The sequence below is a fragment of the Urocampus carinirostris genome, chromosome 8 (assembly GCF_059441175.1).
Source record: "Urocampus carinirostris isolate Australia breed hairy pipefish chromosome 8, RoL_Ucar_1.0, whole genome shotgun sequence".
Lineage (NCBI taxonomy): Eukaryota > Metazoa > Chordata > Actinopteri > Syngnathiformes > Syngnathidae > Urocampus > Urocampus carinirostris.
The window spans coordinates 1,687,062-1,712,990 of NC_142356.1; the positions used below are offsets into that span (position 1 = coordinate 1,687,062).

Sequence of the window (25,929 nt, forward strand, 5' to 3'; positions counted from 1 at the left end):
GTCCTTGGGCAAGACACTGAATCCCTCATGCCCCCAATAAAACAGGTCGGCGCCTTGCATGGCTGCATGGCCGCTATTGGTGTGTGAGTGTGTGAATGGGTAGGTGTGAAGCACATTGTAAAGCGCTTTGGGAGGTCTTCGTTGGATTGAAAAGCGCTATATAAATGCAGACCATTTAACAATGTCTAGGGGGTAGTCAAAAAAGGCCCAGCCCGACCCAAACATAATGATTGACACCCCAGGCCTGGGTTTGAGATCTTACCTATGCAGAGAACTTCATTGTAGCGTGACTGTGTGGGCCAACGCACGTGTGACAGATCTGAAAAGGGAGGCGGCTCCCTCTAGTGGTGCCTACTTACCAGGCCCCACCTATTTTTGGATAATGAGCTTTGATTGGTTATCACCCGTTACCTACTCCTCCTGAGAAAAATGTCGCCACGGGTTAGCAACATGGTGGCCATCATCGAAGCCCCCTACTTTGTTTTATCGCAGATAAATCGTACGGCACCAACGGCGCCGGCAGCACGACGGCCGCCAATCCCGCCGCCGATTCCGGCGCCAGCGGAGGCAACGGCGGCTACGGCACTTTTTATCCGGAAACGAGCGCCGCCACCTTCTCCTCTCCTCCCGTCTCGGCGAGCAGCGCCGCCACCGCTAGCGTGACCAGCGCCAGCTACAAATCCATGGCGCCGCCCACCGACCAACAGAGCCCCTACAGTTACGGCTACGGCGACGAGAAGAAGAAGATGCTGACCCAAGGACAACCGGAGCTCACGGCCGCCAGCTACTCCATGTACAGCACGGCCTACCCCAGCGTCGCCGTCGGCAACCAGCTCTACAGCGGTTACGGTGAGTTCACCGGGGCTTGGATTTCAATGTTGCGTTTTCAAGGACCGAAACGCGCCTCGATTTTGGGGGGAGTGCTTGTAAATGTTTGAAATGCTTGCCACGTTTTTAGAAATGATGCAGACACTGCTCTCTGGTGGTTCAGTTTTGCCTTGTTTTGCATGTTTTTGGAATGTGAGAGGAAACCCACGCAAGCACGGGGAGAACATGCAAACTCCACACAGGAGGTTCGATCTCATGACCTCAGAATTGTGCCGCACACGCGCTAACCGCTGTGCCGCCATGCTGCCGTTTCAGAGAGCTTGTTAGTTACATTTGAATGCATCATTAAAAATCTGTAACGCCAATTTTAGATAGATAGATAGATAGATAGATACTTTATTCATCCCCTAAGGGAAATTCACATTTCCAGCAGCATCCCTGAGCTGAGTACGATACAATAATAAAGCCAAAAGAATACAATATACAAATACCCAGTGTGACGTGCAAATGCCCACTTTAGCATGTTATATAGAGTAACTAAATAGTGCTACACAGAACACATAATGCAGTAAGATTCGGTAATATCCAATGTAGGTGGTGTGGTTTAATGTGGGCCTTTACTCTGCCGGGTGGAGTTAAAGAGCCTCATGGCATGAGGAAGAAAAGATCTCTTCAGTCTGTCCGTAGTACAAGACCGTGACAGCAGTCTGTCACTGAAACTGCTCTTCTGTCCGGAGATAATGCTGTGAAGCGGATGCGATGGATTGTCCATGATTGACCTCAGCTTTTTCAGTGCCTGTCTCTCAGCTACTGTTGTTAGGCTGTCCAGCTCTTTGCCCACAACAGAGCTCGCTTTCCTAGCCAGTTTATTGAGACGAGAGGCATCCTTCTTCTTGACGCTGCCTCCCCAACACGCTGCCGCATAGAAGAGGGCGCTTGCCACTACTGTCTCATAGAATATTTTCAGGAGCTTTTTGCAGATGTTGAAGGAGGCCAGCCTTCTGAGGAAGTCAAGTCGGCTTTGCCCTTTCCTACATAGAGCTTCTGTGTTGGCAGTCCAGTCCAGTTTGTTGTCCAGCTGCACACCCAGGTATTTGTAGGTCTGGACAAATTCTACACATTCTCCCTTGATGGTTACAGGAACCGGGTGAGTTCTGGTTCTCCTGAAGTCCACCACCATCTCTCTGGTCTTGGTGGTGTTTAGGTGCAGGTGGTTTGCGTCGCTCCATCGGACAAAGTCCTGAATCAATTTCCTGTACTCCTCCTCCTGCCCGTTTCTGATACATCCCACGATCGCAGTGTCGTCGGCAAACTTTTGCACATGGCAGGACTCAGAGTTGTACTTAAAGTCCGATGTATATAGAATGAATAGGAACGGAGAGAGAACGGTCCCCTGCGGAGATCCTGTGCTGCTAACCACGGTGTCCGATGTACAGCCCCCCTGTTTCACATACTGCGGTCTGCCTGTCAGGTAGTCAGTAATCCATTCTACAAGGTGTGAGCTAACTCCCATCTCTGTCAATTTCCTACTCAGTAGCAGAGGCTGTATGGTATTGAAGGCACTAGAGAAGTCCAAAAATGTAATCCTCACAGCCCCCTTCGCCCTATCCAGGTGAGAGAGGGATCGGTGTAACATGTATAATATAGCATCCTCCACTCCCACCTTCTCCTGGTAAGCAAATTGCAGTGGGTCGATGGCGTGACGGACCTGTAGCCTCAGGTGGTGCAGCAGCAGCCGCTCCATGGTCTTCATCACATGTGATGTCAGGGCGACTGGCCTGAAGTCGTTGAGTTCCTCTGGTCTTGATTTCTTTGGGACTGGGATGATGCAGGATGTTTTCCACAGCTGAGGGACCCTCCCCTGTTCAAGGCTCAGGTTGAAGATGCGCTGTAGAGGGTCTCCCAGCTCAGACGCACAGGCTTTCAGCAGTCGGGGGGATATTCCATCCGGACCAGCTGCCTTGCTGGTTCGTAGCCTTCTCAGCTCCCCACACACCTGGGCTGAAGTTATTTTTAGTGGGGGGATGTCTTCCATGCTAGTGTCCAGAGGGGGAGGGGGAAGGACAGCTGCACAACTCAGGGGTGAGGATGAGGCGGAGTGGTCAAACCTGTTGAAAAAGTTGTTCAACTGGTTGACTCGCCCCACATCTATATCCACAGCCACACTCTGCTTGGTGTTGCAGCCAGTAATTGTTTTGAAGCTTTTACAACTCCAAATATCAGTTATCGGACTAACTTAAAACCCATATCGGTCCATCCTTATTTGAAGAAGAAAAACTCAAGTACAGAACATTTATTTACTAAACAAAAACTTGTCTGACAAGTTTGGTTTTAATCTATAATAGATTATTTGATTAATGAAAGGAACAAAGGTTTCTATGTGGTGGCTTTTGACTATCGCAGGACCGTTTTGGAACGTAACTTTTGGTAAAAGCGATTACTGTACCTTTCAAATCGCTCTGGCTCCCCCCAGCAGGTTGGTCCGACCAGTCCGCTTGGAGCGCTCAGAGCGCATACGGCGCCTACCAGACCACCTACACGGGGCAAGACCAAAGCGTATACCCCAGCGGCAGTGGAGGCGCCACCGCCACTCCTACCACCGCCACCACCACCACGGGCGCCACCACGTACTAAGCTCCGACCTTTTACCGAATCTTTTTTTGTTTTTTTTGACGTATTTCGGAGTCTGGTAGATGACTCTTCTGTTGCATTTTTGGTCACCGCTTCACTTGTCGGCATGCGTCTGTCCTTCCGTCTGCTGTGTCGTGTTCCCAGCGTTGTCTTAATAAAAACGAAACAAAAAAGTTGTCCCGCAGTGAATTCCTCCTTGCCGGTAGATATTGCAGTCTTTTTAGCGTGCGGATAGAATGACCGTATTTGTGTATGACGCACTTTATTTTTTCTCCTAAAAAAACTTTAGTTTTACTTTATAGTCGGGGTTTTACTGTACGTACACTGGTTGTAACGGCATCTGGGTTAGAGCGCCAAACCTGAACACTGGGGTCGGGAAAGAAACATTTTTGGAAAAAAAAATTTGGGGGGAAGACCCAATTCAACAAAACCGCCATCCCCCTACAGACAAAAGCTAGTTCTTCAGCACTGTTTCTTTCACTGTGTGTCGTATTTGATCAAATCTGAAATATGGCTCATTTTTCTACTTTTTATACGTACATTCATTTTTAAGTCTTCTGTATTGAACACAATGATTACCCAACAAACACCTCTAGAACCCTTTCTGTGGTTTTAAACAAGTTGTACGTGCTTTGTGGAAGCAGAATGGCAGAATTCATGTCAGTTTACAGCAGCCCATTGACGCAAAAAGATTGTAGACGACGGGTAGGAACAATGTAAAATAGCACAAAGTATGCCGCTAGCAACAGAAAAAGCACTTTAGTCATCAAAGTCAAAATAAAAAGGTTCTTTTGATCCGTGCTGGATTTCTTTGAAGGTACTGGAAAAATCTCAAAGTTAGCCTTGAAAAGTACTTGAATTTGGCCACAAAAAATGTGTACGAAACCTCGTAGGAGAGGAAGAATTTCAAATGCATTAAAAGATGCTTTTTTTCTCTGAGCATGTGAGAAACATTTTGAGCGTGTGACCTAAATTGTAGAACTGTTTGCTTTTGTTGTAAACAAAAACTTGAAGTACAGTGGCATACGTCTACTTGACCAGTTGTTCCAGGTCGTAGTTTGGCATACATTTTTTAAACTTACTCAGTGTGAAGCACATTTGGAAAGCGCTTTGGGAGGTCTTCATTGACTTGAAAGGCGCTATAGAAATGCAGACCATGAAAGTAGGAAACGTGTGAAAAGGATTTTCCCCAACGCTGCCCTACCAAAATAAAAGCACGTGATGGCAGCGTCACGGATTCCAAAGTCCAAAAAGTGGAAGTCGGACTAAAATAAAGAAGTGGAAAATTTCAAGAGACAAGTCTCATCCGGTTATTGGCCGTCACAAGACCGTATGGGGGTTTCGGCCCCTCCCCCGACGACTGCGGCTCAGCTGATAAAAGGGAGCCGTTATCAGACACCGCTACTTCACCGCTTTCCACCACGAAGCTTCTGAAGGCCCGAGTCCACGCTTTATTTTGGAGGAACCGCCGTCCTTCCTTCCTGATGGCGTTGCTGTGGGTCGCCGTGGCGATGGCTGCCATCCCCTGTGGGCGTGGCTTCCAGGAGCTACCCGGCGTTTCAGGTGAGTGTAAAACCTCAACATGCAGCGAGCGGGAGGATTTCATCGGGCCCGACATCCGTTTCCGATTATCTCCCCGAAAGAAGTCGCTCTCTACTATCAAAAGTTAGGATTTTTTTAAACAAATGCAAACCAAATGCTCTCTCTGGCCACTAGAGGGTAGTGTTGAGTTTGTATAACCGGGTGAGTTAAAATAAATTAACACTTCGATTCAAAACTTTCTCCCTTGTCATCCATGATGAAAATAATGTAGGTTGAATGATAATACTGAAAAACAAAGCTAAAAATGTGTTTCAGTAATGGGGCCAACCTCAGAAGAGGAAGTCTGGATCCTGCCCCCGAGCAAAACTGATTTGATATCCTGGTTTAAGGCGTCCCTCATTCGGTCAATCACAGGAAGTCTCAAAGAGCTGCACACGAGACTATGATGACACAATCCCCTGATCTAAAACCTACATGAGGGCAAGGAAAAACTCAAAAACCTCTACATGGGGAAAATGGGAGGACAGTACACCACAGGTGTCAAACAGGCGGCCCGCGGGCCAGATCAGGCCCGCTAAGGGATTCAATCCGGCCCGCGAGACAACACTCAGAGAAGCGCAAGAGAAAAACAAGCTGCGGGTTGAAATATGTCCACTTGATGTTGCCAAAGCCAGGTGCCTCGAACAAAGACACTCTACTTGTATTTATTTCTCTCTCTATTGCTCTCTGTCTCTCTCTCTCTTTCTTTCTTTTCCACTCTTTTTTTTCCACTCTGTCTCTTTCACTCTTTGTTTCTTTTAACTTCTTTTGCTCTAACTTCCTTTTTTCCTTTTCTCTTTCTCTCTTCATACCCTTGGCGCTGTCTTTTCTCTTTTCTCTCCTGTCTTTCTATTTCTCTTTGAATGTCTTTCTTCCTTTCCCTTTCTTTTCCCCCTCTCTCGAGACTTTTCTTTCGTTTCTCACCCTCTCTCTCTCTCTCTCCCCTCCTCTCTCTTTCTTTGTCCCGCCCTCTTTTCTTTTCCCTCCCTCTTTCTCTTATTTCTTTATCTCTCTTTTTCTTTCTCTTGAATCTAGTAGTCCGGCCCCCGACAGAATGTTTGTTCTATCGTGTGGCCCCCGACTTAAAATGAGTATAGACATCCATCCATCCATTATCTGCACGGCTTATCCTCAGTAGGGTCGCGGGGGTGCTGGAGCCCATCCCAGCTATCTTCCGGCGTGATAACATCTGGTTTAAAAATACACTTTTGTGGAACTAGTTTAAGCCCACTTTACAAAATTCCATCTGAAAGATATGAGGGACAGGGTTCCCGCTGATCCTTGAAAAGTTTTAAAAAGCTTTAAATTCATTATTCTAAAAATTAAGGCCTTAAATGGCATTAAAATATCTTAAATCCAAAAAGTCTTAAAAATGTAAAAAAAAAAATTTTTTAACGCATCATGTTAAAATGTTTGGTGAATGTAGAAGAAGAGTTTTTTGGCATGAGTAGTTATCTGCCAGTTTTGACCGAGGATCCTTGATGTACTGTAAACATTGTTTTTGTTTTTCATGTCGAAACCTCAGAGTACTGGTTTTCAGATCGAAAGTTTAACTGGACCGAAATACAATTAAAAAAAAAAAAGTAAAATAAACGTTTGTTTAAAATCGCCTCTAATTCATTTGGTCAGCTTGGTCTTCAATTTGATTTCAAAAGGCAATTAAAAGTCTTAAAAAGTTTTGAATTTAACTTCCCTTAAGTTGTAGGAGGGGACAAGTCCATGCATCATTTTATCTAATACCAACAGAACCATAAAATCACATTTTAACGAAAAATACCAGCTAACGGAGCATAGAAATGCTGAAAAGGAGGGGATCAAGTACTGAGCCCTGTGGAACACCATAAGTAACACTAAAAGGCTCTGAAGTTATAGTACTGTATCTTACCACAATGCATCCGATCTGAAAATTAGGATCTGAACCTTGAGAGGACTGTTCCATTTTTGCTGCAGATCTCAAAAGATATTTGATATATTCGGTCTGCGGTGTCGAAACAATAGTTTTGTCCGAAACGGAAAAAAATCACAAATCGATAGAAATTTCGAATAATTGTTTCATTTGACAATTTAGTTATATGATCAAAAATCTTTCCAATCAAGTTTCAATATCTTATTCAAATGAATCATCCCTTTATTTGTTTCTGACTGGCTTTTTAATAGGGGTTACTGGCGCGTCGCTGTGCCGCCACACGGGGGCGACACCGGTTCCGTCTTTGGTTTTGGCAACACTGACACTGGTTTGGTTTTTCCCAGGCAACAGGACCTCCATTAGTTTTTTGGCGTTGGGGGACTGGGGGGGCGTGCCCCACCCTCCCTATTGGACGCCGGTGCAGAAGGCCGTCGCCCACCGGATGAGTCGAGTGGCCGAGCAAGAAGGGGCCGACTTTGTTTTGGCGCTCGGCGACAACTTTTACTTTAAAGGCGTCGACCGAGCCGATTCGCTCAGGTTCCAGGTAAGCCCCGCCCACCCGTGGAGGACCAATCGTAGCATAATTAGAAAGAGATGGCTCAAAAAATATGCAGCAGAAATCAATCAACTAGTTCATAAACCACGTCATACCTGGGAGGTCGGTGGTTCGCGCCCCGGCCGAGTCATTCCTAAGACTTAAAAAGTGGTCGGCGGCGCCCTCTGTTGGCTGCGGCTGCATCGGCTCGCTACAACGGGTCAGGTGCAATCGACATTTCGTTCTGTGTACATTGTTACACAGAATGACAATACAAGGAAATTATTATTATTATTATTATTACCTACAGTAAATATACAGACGGACATAACTGGAAGTTAGATTTTATATCGTGTGCGCCTTTTTCCGAGAACAGGACATTACTGTAGTGCTTCTTTCCGCCACTATCGGCGTGTGGCGCTGTGAGAGCTCACCCAGCATCCAACCCGGCTTCTACCACTTGGTTTGTCAGTATACACACTGCACTGTATCTTTAGCGCGCTAAGAACTTTGATATTTTTATTGTTTAACATCTCGTGCGTCCAGTCAGTATGGTCGGTGTAAAGAAGAGGTGAGCCGTTTCTTTAGAAACAAAAGTGTAATAAGAAAGCTTGATGCGGTTGAGAAAATGGTCGGATCGCTTTTTTTCAGCCACTTTTTTACCACAAAGGAGGAAGTAGGCCGTATTATGTAGCCGTCAGCATTCTCTGTTAGCATGTAGTCGTTAACATGTAGCAGTTAGGAGGACTTGTTAACATCTCCTTGTTAGCATGACTCTTTTGCATGTAATCTTTAGCATGCATCTATTAGCATGACTCGTAAGCACCTACTGGTCAGCACATAGCCGCTAGCACGCAGATGTTAGCTTGATGCGTTAGCATGTAGTCGTTAGCATGAAGCTGTTATTATCTACCGGTTATCATGTAGCCGTCAGCATGCTTTGTTAGCATGTAGTCGTCAACATGTAGCCATAAGCAGGACTTGTTAGCATGACTCTTTTACATGTTGTCTTTAGCATGCATCTGTTAGCATGATTTGCAAGCACCTACTCCTCAGCACTTAGCTGCTAGCATGCAGTTGTTAGCGTGATGCGTTAGCATGTAGTTGTTAGCATGCAGCTGTTATTATCAACCGGTTATTATGTCGCTGTCAGCATGCTTTGTTTAGCATGTAGTCGTTAGCATGTAGCCAATAGCATTTAATCATTAGCATCTGCTCGTTAGCATGCCTTTCGCTCGTGGTTACGTTTCATGTGGCTCAGTGACCCGCTCGGGCCACGACCGCAAACTTCTCCGGTTACCATGGTGACCGAGTTTCACCATATGAAATGAATGGGAAAAAAAAATCTCGTTATCCTGGTGACTGTGTCGCCGTGGTAACGGCCATCACTAATAAAAGACATAGCACACGATTCTTGAGACAACATTTTTCAGAAATACTAAGATGGATGGATAGAATAATAAGAAAACGGGGGATTATAATAGCTGAGCTTGCTATGCAAGGGAGTAGATGCTAACTCTCATGCTACAGCTACACGGTAATGATTACATGCTAATGAGTCCTGCTAACAAGTAGAGGCTGACAAGTCCTGCTAACGGCTACATGCTAACGACTACGTGCTAAAGAGTCATGCTTACAACTACATGCTAACGGCGACACGGCTACGTGCTAGCAAGTAGATGCTAACGAGTCACGCTAACGCGTCGCTCCTTGCAACTCATTCGTCCTAAATATCCAGGAGACGTTTGAGAAGGTGTACTCGTCCGAGTCTCTTTCGGTCCCCTGGTTCGTCCTGGCCGGAAATCACGATCACGCCGGGAACGTCCAATCGCAAATCGATTACTCGCAAAAATCAAAGAGATGGTAAGAACACGTATTTTCTGTTTACACTTTGATTTTTTATTTTTTTTAATGGACATATTTTGCCGACTGTTTTCTCTTTTTATCGGATGTTTCTTTGCTTTTATGCTAAGTGACTAGCTTGCCGAGGCTCCTCGACATTTTGACTCTTACCACTGTTACATTAGGGACTATGGCTTCTTCCTTTGAATCTTATACTCTATTTCCATCATCGTCACTACTGACCCGTCGGGTTGCCGTTCTTTGATGCCCACACCCATTACAACCGATCTGCTTTTCGAAACCTTATAGATGTCATGAATACAAGGTGTTCCAGTGTTTGTTTGATCTGAGGGCTTCCACCCCGAGTCAAAATCCATCCGCGTCGTCTTTTCTTATGACTCAAGTTTAAATTCAACACTGACTTAGATTTTTGTGATTTTTGAAGTTTTTTTCATGATTTTTAATGGCGGGTTTTTTTTCGTAATTTTTTTATCGACTTATTTTGTCGTGTCTTGCTGACATTTTTTGCTGACTTTTCGTTTACGTTTTTTATCGATTTTTCGTTATTTTTCCATTTTTCTTGATTTTACTGTTGGCGTTTTTCGTTATTTTATTTTGACGTTTTTGATGACGTTTTTCATTTTCCGTTTTTTTCGATTGACATTTGTGGTCGTGGCTTTCTCCTTGGACACCTTTTCAGGAATTTCCCTTCCTACTACTACGAACTGGACTTCCGCATCCCCCAGTCGGACGCCATCTTGTCAGTCATCACGCTGGATACGGTGTTGCTGTGCGGCAACACCCTGGACTCGGTTGCCGGGCAACCGCCGGGTCCCGCCAGCTCCGCCCACGCCGACCGTCAGCTGGCCTGGCTCTCCGATAGGCTGGCGCGCTCCCGCGCTCGCTTCCTATTGGTGGCCGGCCACTACCCCGTCTGGTCGGTGTCCGAGCACGGCCCCACCCGCTGTTTGCTGCGAAAATTGCGCCCCCTGTTGCTTAAACACAACGTCACCGCCTACTTCTGCGGGCACGACCACAACCTGCAGGTGAGAAACGCCCTCAACGCACCTGACTCCGCCTCCTGACCCTTAGAGTGTAAAAGAAGTTCTAAAAAAATAGTAAAAAAGTACATACTGGTCCAAAAAAGGAACGGCAGAAAAACGACCTAAAAATGACCCCAAAGATGAATTAAATCAGCCAAAAACTAAAACAGAAAAATGACCCCGAAACGAACAAACTCGGCTAAAAAAAACAACTATAAAAGATGACAAAACGATCAAAAGAATGATTGAAAAATATTTGAAAGAAAAATAATAAACACTCAAAAAGATGAAAAAGTTAACCTAAAAAACAAAAACGACCTTAAAAAAAACAACAACAAAAATGATTAAAAAAGGAGCAAAAACGACCCCAAAACAAGACTAAAAATGGACCCAAAACGACTGAAAAACAACCAAAAGAACAAAGTGCGTGACTCCACCCCCCGACCGCTCCCCCTGCCCGTCCCTCGCGATATTTGAAGAAGTCGGACATCGGCAACTCTTTGGATTTGGAGTGAAAAAAGTACACATTTCTCCAAATTATGAAAAAGAACAAAAAACAACAAGTGATATTTTCCCAAACACGATCCAAAACGACTCAAATCGAACCAAAAGTGACCGAAATCAAACCCAAAAAACCCACCAAAGAACGACTGGGAAAAAAAAAATCGACCCTTAAACCATTCCAGAACGGAGAAAAGTGAATGATAATCAACCCAAGAAAAGGAGTGGAAAAAAACCCCAAAAACGGACCTCAAAATTAAGATTGACCAAAGAACGACTGAAAAATCAATCGAAAAACAACCCAAAAAACCCAACCCAAAAACAAAGATAATTCAACAAAAAATGTGTAAAAAAATCAAACCCCCAAAACAACCCCAAAACAACCAGTAAAGTTAAAAGTATCAAGGAGATCGATAACCAAATGAAAAAACGAGGCAAAAAAAAACTACCGAAAAAAAACCTAGCAAAATATTAAGGATCCCCAAAAAGTCAAAAGTATGAGAACTGAAAGCAGCAGCGTAAAAAGGAAGGGCGCGACTCCGCCCCCTTGACCACTCCCCCTGCCCGCTTTTCGGTATTTGGAGGAGTCGGGCATCGGCAACTCTTTGGATTTGGAGTAAAAAAGTACACATTTCTCCAAATTATGAACAAGAACAAAAAACAAGTGCTATTTTCCAAAACACGATCCGAAACGACTCAAATCGAAGCAAAAGTGACCGAAAAAATGACCACAAAAAATTTGACCCTTTCAGAACAGACAAAAGTTACTGATAATCAACCCAAGAAAAGGACTGAAAAAATACCCCAAAACGGAGCTCAAAACTAAGATTGACCAAAGAACGACTGAAAAATCAATCGAAAAACAACCCACAACAAGAAAATTCAACAAAAAATGTGTAAAAAAAAATCAAACCCCCAAAACAACTAGTAAAGTAAACCGTATCAAAAAGATCGAAAATCCCAAAAAAAAAGGACCCCCAAAAGTCGAAAGTATGACAACTGAAAGCAGCGGCGTAAAAAGGAAAGGTGCGACTCCGCCCCCTTGACCACTCCCCCTGCCCGTCCCTCGCGATGTTTAAAGAAGTCGGGCATCGGCAACTTTTTGGATTTGGACCGTCTGCAAAAAGGAGTTAAAAAAAATACACATTTCTCCAAATTATGAAATAGAACAAAAAAAAAAACAAGTGATATTTTCCAAAACAAGATTCAAAACGACTCAAACCGAACCAAAAGTGACTGAAGAAAATACCAAAAAAAACCACCGAAAAACGACTGGGGAAAAAACAACAACCCATAAACCATTCCGGAACAGACAAAAGAGATTCATAATCAACCCAAGAAAAGGACTGAAAAAATACCCCAAAACGGAGCTCAAAACTAAGATTGACCAAAGAACGACTGAAAAATCAATCGAAAAACAACCCAAAAAACGACCCCAAAACAACTAGTAAAGTAAAAAGTATAAAGAAGATCGAGAACCAACTGAAAAACGACGCAAAAAAGACTAAAAATCTACCGAAAAGAACCTAGCAAAAAAATAAGGACCCCTAAAAAGTCAAAAGTACGACAACTGAAAGCAGCGGCGTAAAAAGGAAAGGTGCGACTCCGCCCCCTTGACCACTCCCCCTGCCCGTCCCTCGCGATGTTTAAAGAAGTCGGGCATCGGCAACTTTTTGGATTTGGACCGTCTGCAAAAAGGAGTTAAAAAAATACACATTTCTCCAAATTATGAAATAGAACAAAAAAAAAAAAACAAGTGATATTTTCCAAAACAAGATTCAAAACGACTCAAACCGAACCAAAAGTGACTGAAGAAAATACCAAAAAAAAACACCGAAAAACGACTGGGGAAAAAACAACAACCCATAAACCATTCCGGAACAGACAAAAGATATTCATAATCAACCCAAGAAAAAGACTGAAGAAACAGCCAAAAACGGAGCTCAAAACTAAGATTGACCAAAGAACGACTGAAAAATCAATCGAAAAACAACCCACGACAAAGAAAATTCAACAAAAAAATGTGTAAAAAAATCAAACCCCCAAAACGACCCCAAAACAACCAGTAAAGTAAAAAGTATCGAGAAGATCGAAAACCAACAGAAAAACTTAGCAAAAAAATAAGGACCCCCAAAAAGTCAAAGGTTTGACGACCGAAAGCAGCGGCGTAAAAAGGAAGGGCGCGACTCCGCCCCCCTGACCACTCCCCCTGCCCGCTTTTCAGTATCTGGAGGAGTCGGGCACGGCCTACGTGGTGAGCGGCGCCGGCAACTTCCTGGATCCGGACCGTCGCCATTGGAAAAGCGTTCCCGAGGGCGCCCTCAAGTTCTTCGCCGGCGAGGCCTCCGTCGGCGGCGGCTTCGTCCACGCCCGGGTGGACCGCCTGCAGATGGCGCTCACCTTCTACCGGGCGGACGGCAGCGCCCTCTACCGGGCCACGCTGCCGGCGCGCCGACCCTAACCTCCTTCCTCTGTAACCGGGTACGCGTTCCAATAAAGCCGTTCCTCCCAATCCGCCACGACATTTTACTGCCGGGGACATTTTTTCGCAATGTCCCTTGGACAACAATAGGAAAGGGAAACGGGAGAGAGGAAATTGGAGAGAAAGAACCAAAAAAGAGAAGAATCATTCTTTCTTTCTTTCTTTTATTTTCTTTCTTCCCCCCTTCTTCATGATAAGGTGCAGTTGGTTCACTTTGACTCTTGAAATGATATTCATTCAGCTCAGGATCTTATTCTGCAGTTACCGATTCGGCCAGCAGGTGGCGCTCGCGATTCCCCACCCTAACGAGTTCCCAAAATAGCCTCTTTTCCCCATTGAGCTTTTCCAACCGACAGAGAGGGAAAAAGAGAAACGAGGTTTCGCCGAAGCCGCGGATCTCAGCTTTCTTTGTCCCCGTCGACCCAGGGGGCAAAGACCAGCCGGGCCGCTTGAATCCGCCGTCCAGGGAGAAAGACGAAAAAAGGAAGAAAGGCGTTGGCGCCTTGCCTTTTAAATAACGCTGATATCAACAGTCATTGGAGGTGTGTCCTGTGACCGGTTCCTGTTGATGCTTTTCAAAATAAAGTTCTCAAAAGATTGATACTTCATCCGGACACGCGTTAAAATAAATCTCTGAAAAGAAACACGACACTCATATATATGCAAATCATTCGTCTTTTGATGACAAATAAACAATCTGGGGGTTTAAAACTTATACAGCTGGAGAGTTTAGTCACTTCCTGTGACCGATCGCGATGTCTGTCCTTGGGCTCTGGTGTCCCTGCTCCCGTCTGCCATTGAGGGAAAGGGAAGAGCGGGTGGTGGGAAAAGCTTAGGGGATAATGGATTTGTGGCCGCGTTGTTCTGCCGCAGTCTTCGTAGTTTGAATGTTTTCTTGTAGCACTCGTTTTGGTAACATAATACAGAAACGATGTCAAAGAGGCGGCCCGCGGGCCAGATCAGGCCCGCTAAGGGATTTAATCCGGCCCGTGAGACAACACTCAGAGAAGCACAAGAGAAAAACAAGATGCAGGTTGAAATATGTCCACTTGATGTTGCCAAAGCCAGGTGCCTTCGAAGACACTGTACTTGTATTTTTTTCTCTCTCTCTCTCTCTCTCTCTCTCTCTCTCTCTCTCTCTCTCTCTCTCTCTCTCTCTCTCTCTCTCTCTCTCTCTCTCTCTCTCTCTCTCTCTCTCTCTCTGTGTGTGTGTCCCCCTCTTTTTCTCTTCCTTTGTTGCTCTTTATCTCTCTGTGTCTTTTTAACTTCTTTTGCTCTTACTTCATTTTTTCCTTTTCTCTCTTTTCTCTTTCTCTCTTCCTACCCTTTGCGCTTTCTTTTCTTTTTTCTCTCCTTCTGTCTTTCTATTTCTCTTTGGATTTCTTTCTTCCGCTCCCTTTCTTTTCCCCCTCTCTCACGACTTTTATCTCTTGTTTCTCACGCTCTCTCCCTCTCTCTCTTTTTCCTTGTTCTGCCCTCTCTCCTTTTCCCTCCCTCTTTCTCCCGTTTTTATCTCTCTCTTAAATCTACTCGTCCGGCCCCCGACAGAATGTTTGTTCTATCGTGTGGCCCCCCGAGTTCAAATGAGTTTGACACCCCTGTAATACACCGACGTCAAATCATACACACTGTCCCTTTATCTTTCATCTTGAGATAAGGGCTTCAGATGAATCGATTTTATCATCCTGATCTTGAGGCGAAAATTTGCCAAAAGTGAGGAAACGGAAGGCAAAAGTAATCAAAGCAAACGGGATTAAGGCTAAATCGGCTAATCTGCCGCGGATAATCCCGCACTTGACCTTCAACGCGACATAAGGTCGCCCTTCGCGGTCGCTCTTTGCGTTCGTCTCGTCCCATTGGCTCGCGTCAGAACCCCGTTCGACCGATGTCTGGTGACTTGGGGGCGTGGCCTGACCCCGGCATCCGAGCAGAGTCGTGTGCGAGATCTCCGCCCCCTGAAAAGCGCGGTTTCGGAGCAGAATTTATCGCATCGCCCCAAAACATAAAAACAAAATACATTATCTTCGTCAGAGTCCAAAACAGAGTCCTCATTCGTCTAAGAGACAATCAGCTTTTTTCTCCCCTCAGACAACATCTCATGTTACTTAGCACGTCCCCTCGCAATGACGCACTTGTTTTTTCTTCAACGTGCATACGTTCCAAGAATCGACGATGTTTTTTCAGAATGTTTTCGTCCTCTTTCGATTTTCCAAAGTTGCACAATTTCCAAGAAACTCGTCGGGGTCGGCCTGACTCATTCCTGACTTGACCGCTTGTTCCACGGCAAGCAGAATGTCGTTACTTGGCAGCCCGAATAATAACACTCGCAGACATTTAAACTCGGGAGAAACAAGCCTGGTATTTCCCGGAAGCTCCAACTCCATTCAACCGCAACAGCGGCAGGCGTTCTACAGATTTCCGTTGTCGTGTTTTCGTACTATATCGATTGTGTTTCTGTAGTCGGATCCGTGTCGTATTCACGTAGTAGTTTTCCGTCAGGCCTGACTCTCCTGAGGGGCGGGGCTTCCGCTAAAGTGGGCGGGGAAAAAGGAGGGCACGTAGGGTATGACGGACGCCAGGGGGCTGGCCCCGCCCCCAGAGGGCGCGTCTGAGGGCGTGACCGGGATGACCACGTCGTCCTGGTCCCACACGTGGAAGGCGTTGGGGTGGGAGTGGCTGAGGGAGGAGGGCATCTGGAGCCCCGCCCCCGGACCCTCGGCCCCGCCTTCTTTCTTCACCTCCTCGTCCGCCGGCCCCAGCAAGCAGTCTGCCGGGACAAAATATTTATACATCGTTATTCGTATCGTAGTAGTAGGATTTTTGTGGTATTACTGTTGTCTTTAGTAATACTTTTACAGAAATACCACAAAAATACAACTTCCGTTATGCTACAGAAACACAAAATAAGGAAACACTATGAAATAACAACTACAGAAATATGAAACAATTCTACTACAGTAATACCGCAAAAATCTGACTGTGGTAATACTAAATACTACCAAATCCGTGTGATTTTTCTCGTGTTTCTGTAGTTTTATTTTTGGAGTATTTCTGTGATACCATTTTTCTAGTCTTTCCATAGTAGTGCGCTGTGGTATTTTTGCAGTATGACTGTACTAGAATTGTTTCGTATTTCTGTACTTGTTATTTCATAGTATTTCCTTTTTGAGTGTTGCTGTAGCATAACTGAAGTTGTATTTTTGGAGTTTTTCTGTAATCGTATTACTGGAGTTTCATGGTATTTAGTATTACCACAGTCAGATTTTTGTAGTATTACTATAGTAGGATTTTTGTAGAATTATTGCAGTTGTCTTTTATCGTATTTCTTTATTTAGTGTTTCTGTAGTATCTGTTTTTTTGTAGTATTTCTGTAATCGTATTGCTGGAGTTTCATAGTATTTAGTGTTAACACAGTCAGATTTTTGCAGTATTACTGTAGTAGAATTGTTTCATATTTCTGTAGTTGTTATTTCATAGTATTTCCCTATTTAGTGTTTCTGTAGCATAACCGAAGTAGCATTTTTGTAGTATTTCTGTAAAAGTATTACTGGAGTTTCATAGTAGTGTTTTGTGGTCTTTCTTTAGTATTACCACAGTCAGATTTTTGCAGTATTACTAGTAGTATTTCTGCAGTTGTCTTTTATCGTAGTTCCTTATTTAGTGTCTCTGTAGTATCTGTTACTTGTACTATTTTTGTAATCGTATTACTGGAGTTTCATAGTATTTAGTATTACCACAGTCAAATTTTCGCAGTACTACTGTAGTAGGATTTTTGTAGTATTTCTTCCCTTTTCTAGTATTTCTGTAGCATAACTGAAGTTGTATATTTGTAGTATTTCTGTAATCTGATTACTGGAGTTTCATAGTATTCAGTATTACCACAGTCAGATTTTTGTAGTATTACTGTCGTAGGATTTTTGTAGTATTACTGCAGTTGTCTTTTATAGTATTCCCTTTTTTAGTATTTTTCAAGCATAACTGTTGTGGTATATTCTGTAATAGGATTATTAAAGTATTTCCATAGTAGTGTTTATAGTATTAGTTAGTTATTTAACTTAATATATATATATATATATATATATATATATATATATATATATATATATATATATAATTATTATTATTAGATATATAGATACTTTATTCATCCCCGCAGGGAAATTCACAATATTATCATTTATATGTGTTTTTGTGGTATTGCTATCGTTGGATTTTTGTAATATTTCTGTAGTAATATTTATTGATTTTTTTTTTTTAGTATTACTGTAGTCTTTTTGTAGTACATTTTTTGCATTTCTGTGGTTGAATTTTTGTCATATTTCTTCAGAACTTTTTTTTTTTTTTGAATTTATGTAGTAGTCATTTTGTAGTATATTTGTAGTACCACTGTAGTTGTATTTTTAAAGTGTTGTTGAAGTATTTCTGTAGTATTGCTGTACTGGGATTTTTGTGGTTTTAATGGAGTTGTTTTTGTGTGATATTTCTGTAGTAGTATTTATAAAGTATACGTTTTAGTATTACAGTAGTCTTTTTTTGAAATTACGATTTTTGTATTATTTCGGTAGATGGATTTTTGTAGTATTTCTTTAGTAAATGTTGTTTTTGGATTTACATGGTACTAAATTGGTAGTATAATTGCATTACTGTAGTTGTGTTTTTGAAGTATTTCTGTAGTATTTTTGTAGTATTGCTGTTGTGGTTTTAATGGAGTTGTTTTTTTGTGATGTTTCTGGAGTAGTATACTTTTTAGTATTACTGTAGTCTTTTTTGAAATTACGATTTTTTAAATATTTCTTTAGTAAATATTGTTTTTGTATTTACATGGTAATACTTTTGTAGTATAATTGTTGTATTAATGTAGTTCTGTTTTTGAAGTATTTCTGTAGTATTCTGTCTCTGTAGTAGGATTTGTTTTGTATTGTGGTATTAATGAATTTTGTATTTTGTAGTATTTTAAGAGTTTTTTCTTTCTTTTTTAAAACGAAAGCAAAATACTGCTTTTGGATCCCCGTTTCTATCCACGAAATGATTCAGTTCGTCGGCCGTAACGGTGTCTTACCGGCGATGTCCAGCAGGAGGTCTTTGATGAGATGTCCCACGATGGCGTAGGCCACGGCCACCACCACAATCCCCGCCACAAAAACGTAAAAAAACGACTTGGGCAACTGGACCAGGTCTCGGGAGGCCGGCTTGTACTCCTGGAACATGGGGTCGGCCGAGGGGCCCCCCGTCTCGCCCGGGGGGTCCTCCGCGCCCGACATGACCCCCGACCCCTACGGGGAAAAAAACGACGGTGCGGGAAGAAAAGACGTCTGAGGGTCCGACGGTCTGAAGGCAGACATGGGGGATTATGAGAGTGACCGCGCCCCCTCTAGCCCCGCCCCTCGGCTTTTTAGCAGATTAGCCCCGCCCCTCGGCCTTTTAGCAGATTAGCCCGTTTAATCCACGGCAGAGTCCAATCCGAGAGGATTATCGTCGCAACGTCACACGATGGATGATACTTTGCGAATCGAGTTTTATCATTTTGTGACTTTTGTATCGTTCGTTTCCGACAAAACGGAGAGAGGGGGAGAGAAAAGGGAGAAACGGAGGAAGGGAAAGAAAGAAAGGGAGAGAGAGTACAAGTACAGAGAGAAAGAAAAGGAAAAATAAAGAGAATTTAAAGAGAGAAGAGAGAGAAGCAAGAAAGAGAGAGAATACAAGACTGAGAAAGAGAATAAAGGAGAGACAGCTATAAATAGAGGAAAAGAGAAAGAAAGAGAGAAAGAATGAAGTAGAGAGAGAAGGAAAAGGAGAAAGAAAGAAAATTTGAAGAGAGAGAGAAGCAAGAGAGAGAACACGAGACTGAGAGAGAAAGAGAATAAGGAGAGACAGCCAGAAATAGAGGAAATGAGAAAGAGAGATAGATAGAGTAGAAGTAGAGAGAGAAAGAAAAGGAGAAATAAAGAGAAAAGAAAGAGAGAAGCAAGAGAGAGAGTGAGAACACAAGACTGAGAGGGAAAGAGAATAAAGGAGAGACAGCTATAAATAGAGGAAATGAGAAAGAGAAAGGGAGAAAGAATGATAGATAGAGTAGAAGTAGAGACAGAAAGAAAAGGAGAAAGAAAGAGAATTTAAAGAGCGAAGAGAGAGAGAGAGTAGCAAGAAAGAGAGAGAACACGAAACTGATAAGGAAAGAGAATAAAGGAGAGAAGATAGAAATTGAGGAAATGAGAATGACAAAGAGAGAAAGAAAGATAGAGAATAAGTAGAGAGAAAAAGAAAAAGGAGAAAGAAAGATAATTTAAAGAGAGAAGAGAGAGAAACAAGTGAGAGAGAGAGAACACGAGACTGAGAGAAAGAGAATAAGGAGAGACAGCTAGAAATGGAGAAAGAGAAAGAAAGATAGATAGAGTAGAAGTAGAGAGAGGAAAAAAGGAGAAAGGATTTAAAGAGAGAAGAGCGAGAGAGAAGCAAAAGAGAGAGAGAACACGAGACTGAGAAAGAGAATAAAGGAGCGACAACTAGAAATGGAGGAAATGAGATAGAGAAAGAGAGAAAGAAAAAGAGATAAAGCAAAAGTAGAGAGAGAAAGAAAAGGAGAAAGAAAGAAGTTAAAGAGAGACAGAGAGAAACAAAAGAGAGAGAGAACACGAGACTGCGAGAGAACGAGAATAAAGGAGAGCTAGAAATAGAGGAAAAAGTTAGAGAGTTAGGAAGAGAAAGAAAATGACAGAAGAAAAATAAAAAGAGAAAAGAGCGAGAGTGAGGAGGAAGAAAAATAGTAAAGAGGTTAGAGAAGAGAAAGAGAAGAAAAAGAACAGAAAAAAAGACAAAAAACGGAAAAAAAAGAAAAACTGCAATGGAAAAATAAGCAAGTAATTAAGTATACTGTAGTATTTCTGTATTAGTATTTTTCTAATATTTCTGTAATGGGATTTTTGTAGTATTTCCATTGTAGTATTTATGCAGTAATATTCGAGTATTTCCTTCGTCACATTTTTTGTAGTATTACTGTTGTTGTATTTTTGTCGTATTTCCATCGTAGTATTTTTTAGTATTTCTCAGTAGTATTTATTAATGTAGTTCTATTTGTGTAGTATTTCTGTAGCAGTTTTTTGTACTACTGTAGTTGTATTTTTGTAGTATTTCTGTAGTACTTTTGTAGGATTCATGTATTTTTGTAGTATCTCCATAGTAGGATTTTTTTGTTAGGGGATTTTTGTAGTGATTCTGTAGAAGTACTTTTGTAGTATTACTGTAGTTGTATATTTGTCGTATTTCCATTCTAGTATTTTTAGTATTTCGGCAGTAGTATTTTTGTCGTAGGATTTTTGTAGTATTAATCTTGTTCTATTTTTGTAGTATTTCTTCTCCAGGATTTTTCTACTGCGGTAGTTGTATTTTTGTAGTATTTTTGTAGTACTTTTGTAGCATTGATGTCTTTGTATTTTTGTAGTATTTCCATAGTAGGATGATTTTTTGTTGGGGGATTTTTGTAGTTATACTGTAGAAGTACTTTTCTAGTATTACTGTAGTTGTATTTTTGTCGTATTTCCATTGTAGTATTTTTAAGTATTTCTGCAGTAGTATTTTTGCCGAAAAGATTTTTGTAGTGTTAATGAAGTTCTATTTTTGTAGTATTTCTGTTGCAGGGTTTTTTTTTGTACTATTGTATTTGTATATTTGTAGTATTCCTGTAGTACTTTTGTAGCATTCATGTATATGTATTTTTGTAGTATTTCCATAGTAGGATTTTTTTGTTGGGGGATTTTTGTAGTGATACTGTAGAAGCACTTTTGTAGTATTAATGTAGTTCTATTTCGTAGTATTTCTATTGCAGGATTTTTTTTACAATTGTATTTGTATATTTGTAGTATTTCTGTAGTACTTTTGTAGCATTGATGTATTTGTATTTTTGTAGTATTTCCAGAGCAGCATTTGTTTTGTATTTTGGTAGTAGTATTTTTGTGGGGGGGGTTTTGTAGTGGTCCAGTAGAAGAACTTTTGTAGTATTACTGTAGTTATAGTTTTATTTTATTATTTCCACACAAATTTGTCCTGAATTTTGTATTTTGACTTTTGAACTGAACCGGATTTGCGAATATTTCGTGTCGGGTATTGCTTCAAAATAAAAGCATCATAGATAACCATGAATGACTTGTCCCTAAATGTATTTTATTCGATTAAATTCAATGAAATGAAATGTTATTTTATTTTAAGTCACTGTTTTTAGAGTGTGTTGATGTCCGGTGACTACTTTACAGTAAACTTCAAAATAAAAGTATGCCGTGCGTTGCTGACTAATGCAATTGCATTCTGCATCGTTTTATTCTGAAAACATATGGAATACTAAATAATATGAGATAATAATTTCTTGATCATTTTCGTCACTTCCTTTTTAAACATAATTCATCCCGAAACGTTGGTTATTATCTTTTCTCGGTTTATGGTCGGCTCATTTCGTCTTCTTTGGCCATTTAAACCTATTTTTGGTATAATCTCGGTGGAAATTTGAAATATTTGTCTTATTTCTTGCCATTTTTAGTGATATTATCGTGAGAAGCTAACACCGAGATAGCATAGCATATAGCGCTCGTTAGCATATCGCGCTAGTTAGCATATCGCGCATCGTTAGCATATCGCGCTCGTTAGCATTCGAAGGTCGATTCCAAACTAAAATGGAACTTTTGCTCGACGACATTCCCGCTACGCCTCCCGAATTGGACCACCTTCTTGAAGAAGAGGACCAACAACTGGTAAAACTGTTCGTTAAGCTGAACGTTAAATTCGGCCATGACGACTCTTTACGTCATCGCATACGTCATGTGTCGTATGACGTCATAATAATAGATTTTTATTTTTTGGGGGTGGGGGTGTCCAGTGCCAACTCTCTGAAGAAGCTGAGGCGAATTCACGCAGTAATGGCGTTCAAGAGAATTCAAGGTATGGAATTTGTGACCACGAAACACAGTTTTGTATATCTGTATCTGCTGACGTCATGCTTACAAAATTCCACAGTGTCTTTGTCATTAACATAAAGGATGGAATTGTAAAAGATGTATTTTCATTGTATGAATGAAAAATTAACAGAATGTCTCAAAGGGAGCGGAACCAAATACACAATAAAGATTTCAAAGAAAAAATAAGATAAAAGAATGTCAGGATAAGCAGTGAAAAATATCTACCAGGTAATGGAGACTGGCTTCAGTGACAGTCTTTTATCTTGATTTTCTCTTTAAAGTCTTTGACGCGTTTACCTTGGAGTGCCACATCTAAACTCATTTCATACAATCATAACAAAGGGCCATCAGGCGGGAAAGGGTGGCTGAGAAAAATCAAGTTTTAGAGGCTAATAATACTCGTAAATTCTTTTCATACATCAACCGTAAACTCATTTCTAGGGCATCTATTCCCAACCTGAAGGCATCTGACGGTACCGTTGCTACTGATAATGCTGATAATGTCCGTATATTAAATGATCAGTATGCCAGTGTTTTTGGTCGTGACAATGGGGTTTCAGCCGACTTTCCCACAGCAGAACTTCAGCTTTTCTGAATTCTGTGGAACCAAAAATTTGGATTTTTTTTGCCTGACCAGGTTATTAGTGCAAATACGGTGCAGGTTGGCAGAAATAGATATGTCAAATTTTCTTAGGGGAGGGGGCGTAAGGTGACCATATTTGGCCATGCTCACTCTCAGCATTAGTTTTTTTTTTTTGTCATGTTTTGATTAATGTATCCAACAATACCTTCAATATCCTATTGTCAAGTCAAGTCATGTTTATTTGTTTGGCCCTTAATCACAAAGAGTCGCAAAGGGCTGCACAGATCAAAGACAATTGCAAACTACAGACTATTATAACACCATCCCCTGATCTAAAACTTACATGAGGGCAAATAATACACAGATATTGTCAACATAAAATATAGGTTATTCAAATGCTATAGAATAGAAGTGTGTTTTAAGCTTAGATGTAAACATTTCCACTGAGGTTGCTGATCGAATCTAAGGGCAAAGAGCATTCCACAGCACCTGGGCCCGAACCTGGAGATTTCTTCTTGGCTCTTGGGATCACCCGTAGACCAGCATTTTCAGAGTGAAGTCTCCGATACCGGAACAGAGGGGGAAATTCAATTTGAAAGATATGAGGGAGCAAGTCCAAGCATGATTTGGTATACTACCAACAGAACCTTCAAATCACATCTTAAGCTAACAGGGAGCCAATGCAGGTTAGCTAAAATCGAGGTCATGTGATCAAACTTTCTTGTCTTGGTTAAAAGCCTCGCTGCAGCATTTTGTACCAGCTGAAGGCTCTTGATTTTGGACTTTGGGAGACCGGAGAGTAGGGCATTACAGTCATGGAGACGGGAGGTCACAAATGCATTAATTATAATCTCCGCATCCAACTGAGACAGCATAGGGCGAATTTTAGCAATGTTAAGTGGCCCAAGGATTGGATAACTCGAATAGAATTGTCTGTACTGTCATTGATTCCAATGTAGTTGGACATTGTATGCAAAGAGATCGGATATGGCACTCCAGGGTAAATATGGACGAAAGACTTTAAAGAGAAAAATAAGACAAAAGACTGTAGGGTTAAATTCGCAAAATGTTTACAACGTAGTGCTTGCAAGCGACTGGCCCAAGTTTTTGGAATAGCAGTGCAACTAAAATGGACTTGGAAAGCGTTCTTCATCCGGGCCCCGGTGCTGTGGAATGCTCTCCCCCCTGAGAATGGATCTGCAACCTCCGTGGAAATGTTTAAATCTAAGCTTAAAATTTCAGAGCAGCCCGTGTACCCGCCTCGCCCCAGAAATATGCACAAAAGTAAGAGAATTTCTAGCGGAGAGGGATAAGTTGTTTATTGATATTCGTCAGCGTTCAAAACAGCGTTCTCATTCTTCTAAGAGACAATCAACTTTCTTATACCCTCCGAAGCAGACACATCACGTCAGAAATATCACATGTTGCTTAGTGCGTCCTCTCGCGATGATGCGCTTGTTTTTCTCAAAGTTCATGCTTCCAGGAATTGACAATGTTTTTCTCAGAATGTTTTCGTCCTCTTTCGATTCTCCAAAATTACGCGATTTCCAAGAGTCGGCCTGACCCAGCCAAATTCCTGTCAGCTTGCAAGCTGTTCCATACCAAGGCATTTAAACTCGGGAGGAACAAGCCTGGAATTTCCTGTCTAAACAAATGTGTCCTCATTATGTCGATAAACTCCGACTTCATTAATCTACAACAAAAACACACTTCTACTCTATAGCATATGAATAATCTATATTTTATGTTGATAATATTTGTATTATTTGCCCTCATGTAAGTTTTAGATGAGGGAATGGTGTCATGATAGTCTGTAATAATAGTTTGCAATAGTCTTTGATCTGTGCAGCCCTTTAAGACTATTTGTGATAATAATAATAATAATAATTTCCTTGTATTGTCATTCTGTGTAACAATGTACACAGAACGAAATGTCGATTGCACCTGACCCGTTGTCGCGAGCCGATGCAGCCGCAGCCAAGAGAGGGCGCCGCCGACCACTTTTTAAGTCTTAGGAATGACTCGGCCGGGGCGCGAACCACCGACCTCCCAGTCTCAAAGCGGGCGCCTTACCATCTAGGCTACTGAGCTGGTTAAGGGTTATACAAATAAACAGGACTTGACTTGACTTATTCTGGTGGGGGATCTGCAGCCCCACCTGTTGGGTGCGCCAGCAGATCCGACTCTAACCCCAAATAAATATCATTGGAAGCAGTTTCTTCGACAGTAACGTTGATCCGAATGTCCGATGTTGCAGCTCCGGTGACATCAAAAGCCGAGTGCAGGAACTGGTAGAGAAGATTCACCAGCGCCGCACCGGCGACATGAAGGAATTGGAAAGCTTCCAGCAGAGTCTGGTGCAGAAGGTGAACATTTTCTCAGTGCTGGCCAAATGCCTCGTTGATGTGTCGTTCCAGAACGTAACGGCTCTTTGAAGCGATCAAGAAGAACCGGCTCCTCCCGATCAGGAGTCGTTTTGCGCAGAAAGCGACATTGTTATTAATGGTTGGTAAAGTAACATGCCCGACAGGGATTATTGGTAATGTACGGACGAAAGTGACAAAAAAAAGAGACATTTTGCAGCCGGAGAAAGAACTACAATTCCCATCCCTACTAACGACACCCCTCCCCCTTTCTTCCAGGTGTCACAGGTGTGCCAGGGGATGAAGCAGAACTTGTACAAAGTGTACGAAGAAAACAGCGAGGACATGCGAGTCAACTTGCTGGAATTGACCAACGTCCTGGAGACGTGCGGCGCTCTCCATCGCCACCTGCTGGAGGCCGGACAGGTGCTCGCCAGTCTGAGGGACGGGCTCCCCGCCGCGGGGACGACGCCCGCCGACAACCAATGAAACGGCCCCTCCTCCCACACGGTCGCTTCCGTTTTTTTTTTTTAGCGTCAGGCTTTGTTGGAGAATGTTTGCGTCGGCGCCTTTTTTCATACGATGTTTAACTTTCTTGCCCCTTTTTTCAGCTCAGATCACTAAAAACGGCTCTTCGGGTTTTTCACTTGCTTTAATCCATATCTTACCAATAAAAATGGATTGTTATATGA

At 42.3% G+C, this 25,929-nt stretch overlaps 4 protein-coding genes across 5 annotated transcripts in view; 3 read left to right on the forward strand and 1 right to left on the reverse strand.

Moving 5' to 3' along the window:
- Positions 1-3,635, forward strand: part of LOC148360424 (spermatid perinuclear RNA-binding protein-like) — a 28,805-nt gene extending 25,170 nt beyond the window's left edge. The window contains exons 19-20 of one of the 2 annotated variants that reach the window (XM_088341256.1): positions 493-849; positions 3,302-3,635. In XM_088341256.1, the coding sequence (XP_088197382.1) occupies positions 493-849; positions 3,302-3,462 (518 nt within the window). In that variant the 3' untranslated portion in view covers positions 3,463-3,635. The remainder of the gene's footprint in view (positions 1-492; positions 850-3,301) is intronic. The other variant, XM_088341257.1, reaches the window with a different exon arrangement.
- Positions 3,636-4,596: 961 nt separating this feature from the next.
- acp5a (acid phosphatase 5, tartrate resistant a) lies at positions 4,597-13,523 on the forward strand. Its single transcript, XM_088341260.1, has 5 exons — positions 4,597-5,022; positions 7,291-7,490; positions 9,220-9,344; positions 10,024-10,369; positions 13,092-13,523. The coding sequence occupies exons 1-5, from the start codon at positions 4,944-4,946 to the stop codon at positions 13,326-13,328; spliced, it is 987 nt and encodes a 328-aa protein (XP_088197386.1). The 5' UTR covers positions 4,597-4,943; the 3' UTR covers positions 13,329-13,523.
- A 1,340-nt stretch (positions 13,524-14,863) lies between these two features.
- Positions 14,864-20,630, reverse strand: LOC148360426 (uncharacterized). The gene is made up of 2 exons (XM_088341261.1): positions 18,409-20,630; positions 14,864-16,116 (listed from the first exon to the last, which is right to left on the reverse strand). Exons 1-2 carry the CDS (start codon positions 18,608-18,610, stop codon positions 15,845-15,847), a joined length of 474 nt encoding a protein of 157 aa, XP_088197387.1. The 5' UTR covers positions 18,611-20,630; the 3' UTR covers positions 14,864-15,844.
- Positions 20,631-21,708: 1,078 nt separating this feature from the next.
- syce2 (synaptonemal complex central element protein 2) lies at positions 21,709-25,929 on the forward strand. Its single transcript, XM_088341262.1, has 4 exons — positions 21,709-22,087; positions 22,213-22,274; positions 25,132-25,240; positions 25,517-25,929. The coding sequence occupies exons 1-4, from the start codon at positions 22,010-22,012 to the stop codon at positions 25,724-25,726; spliced, it is 459 nt and encodes a 152-aa protein (XP_088197388.1). The 5' UTR covers positions 21,709-22,009; the 3' UTR covers positions 25,727-25,929.

Bases quoted from the DNA above. Each gene is read 5' to 3' on its own strand.
- acp5a (XM_088341260.1), top strand. From the start codon at position 4,944: ATGGCGTTGCTGTGGGTCGCCGTGGCGATGGCTGCCATCCCCTGTGGG. The intron at 9,345-10,023 runs GTAAGAACACGT...ACACCTTTTCAG, and splicing joins TCGCAAAAATCAAAGAGATG to GAATTTCCCTTCCTACTACT. The intron at 10,370-13,091 runs GTGAGAAACGCC...CCCGCTTTTCAG, and splicing joins GGCACGACCACAACCTGCAG to TATCTGGAGGAGTCGGGCAC.
- LOC148360426 (XM_088341261.1), bottom strand. From the start codon at position 18,610: ATGTCGGGCGCGGAGGACCCCCCGGGCGAGACGGGGGGCCCCTCGGCC. The intron at 16,117-18,408 runs GTAAGACACCGT...TTGTCCCGGCAG, and splicing joins CCTCCTGCTGGACATCGCCG to ACTGCTTGCTGGGGCCGGCG.
- syce2 (XM_088341262.1), top strand. From the start codon at position 22,010: ATGGAACTTTTGCTCGACGACATTCCCGCTACGCCTCCCGAATTGGAC. The intron at 22,275-25,131 runs GTATGGAATTTG...CCGATGTTGCAG, and splicing joins GGCGTTCAAGAGAATTCAAG to CTCCGGTGACATCAAAAGCC. The intron at 25,241-25,516 runs GTGAACATTTTC...CCTTTCTTCCAG, and splicing joins AGCAGAGTCTGGTGCAGAAG to GTGTCACAGGTGTGCCAGGG.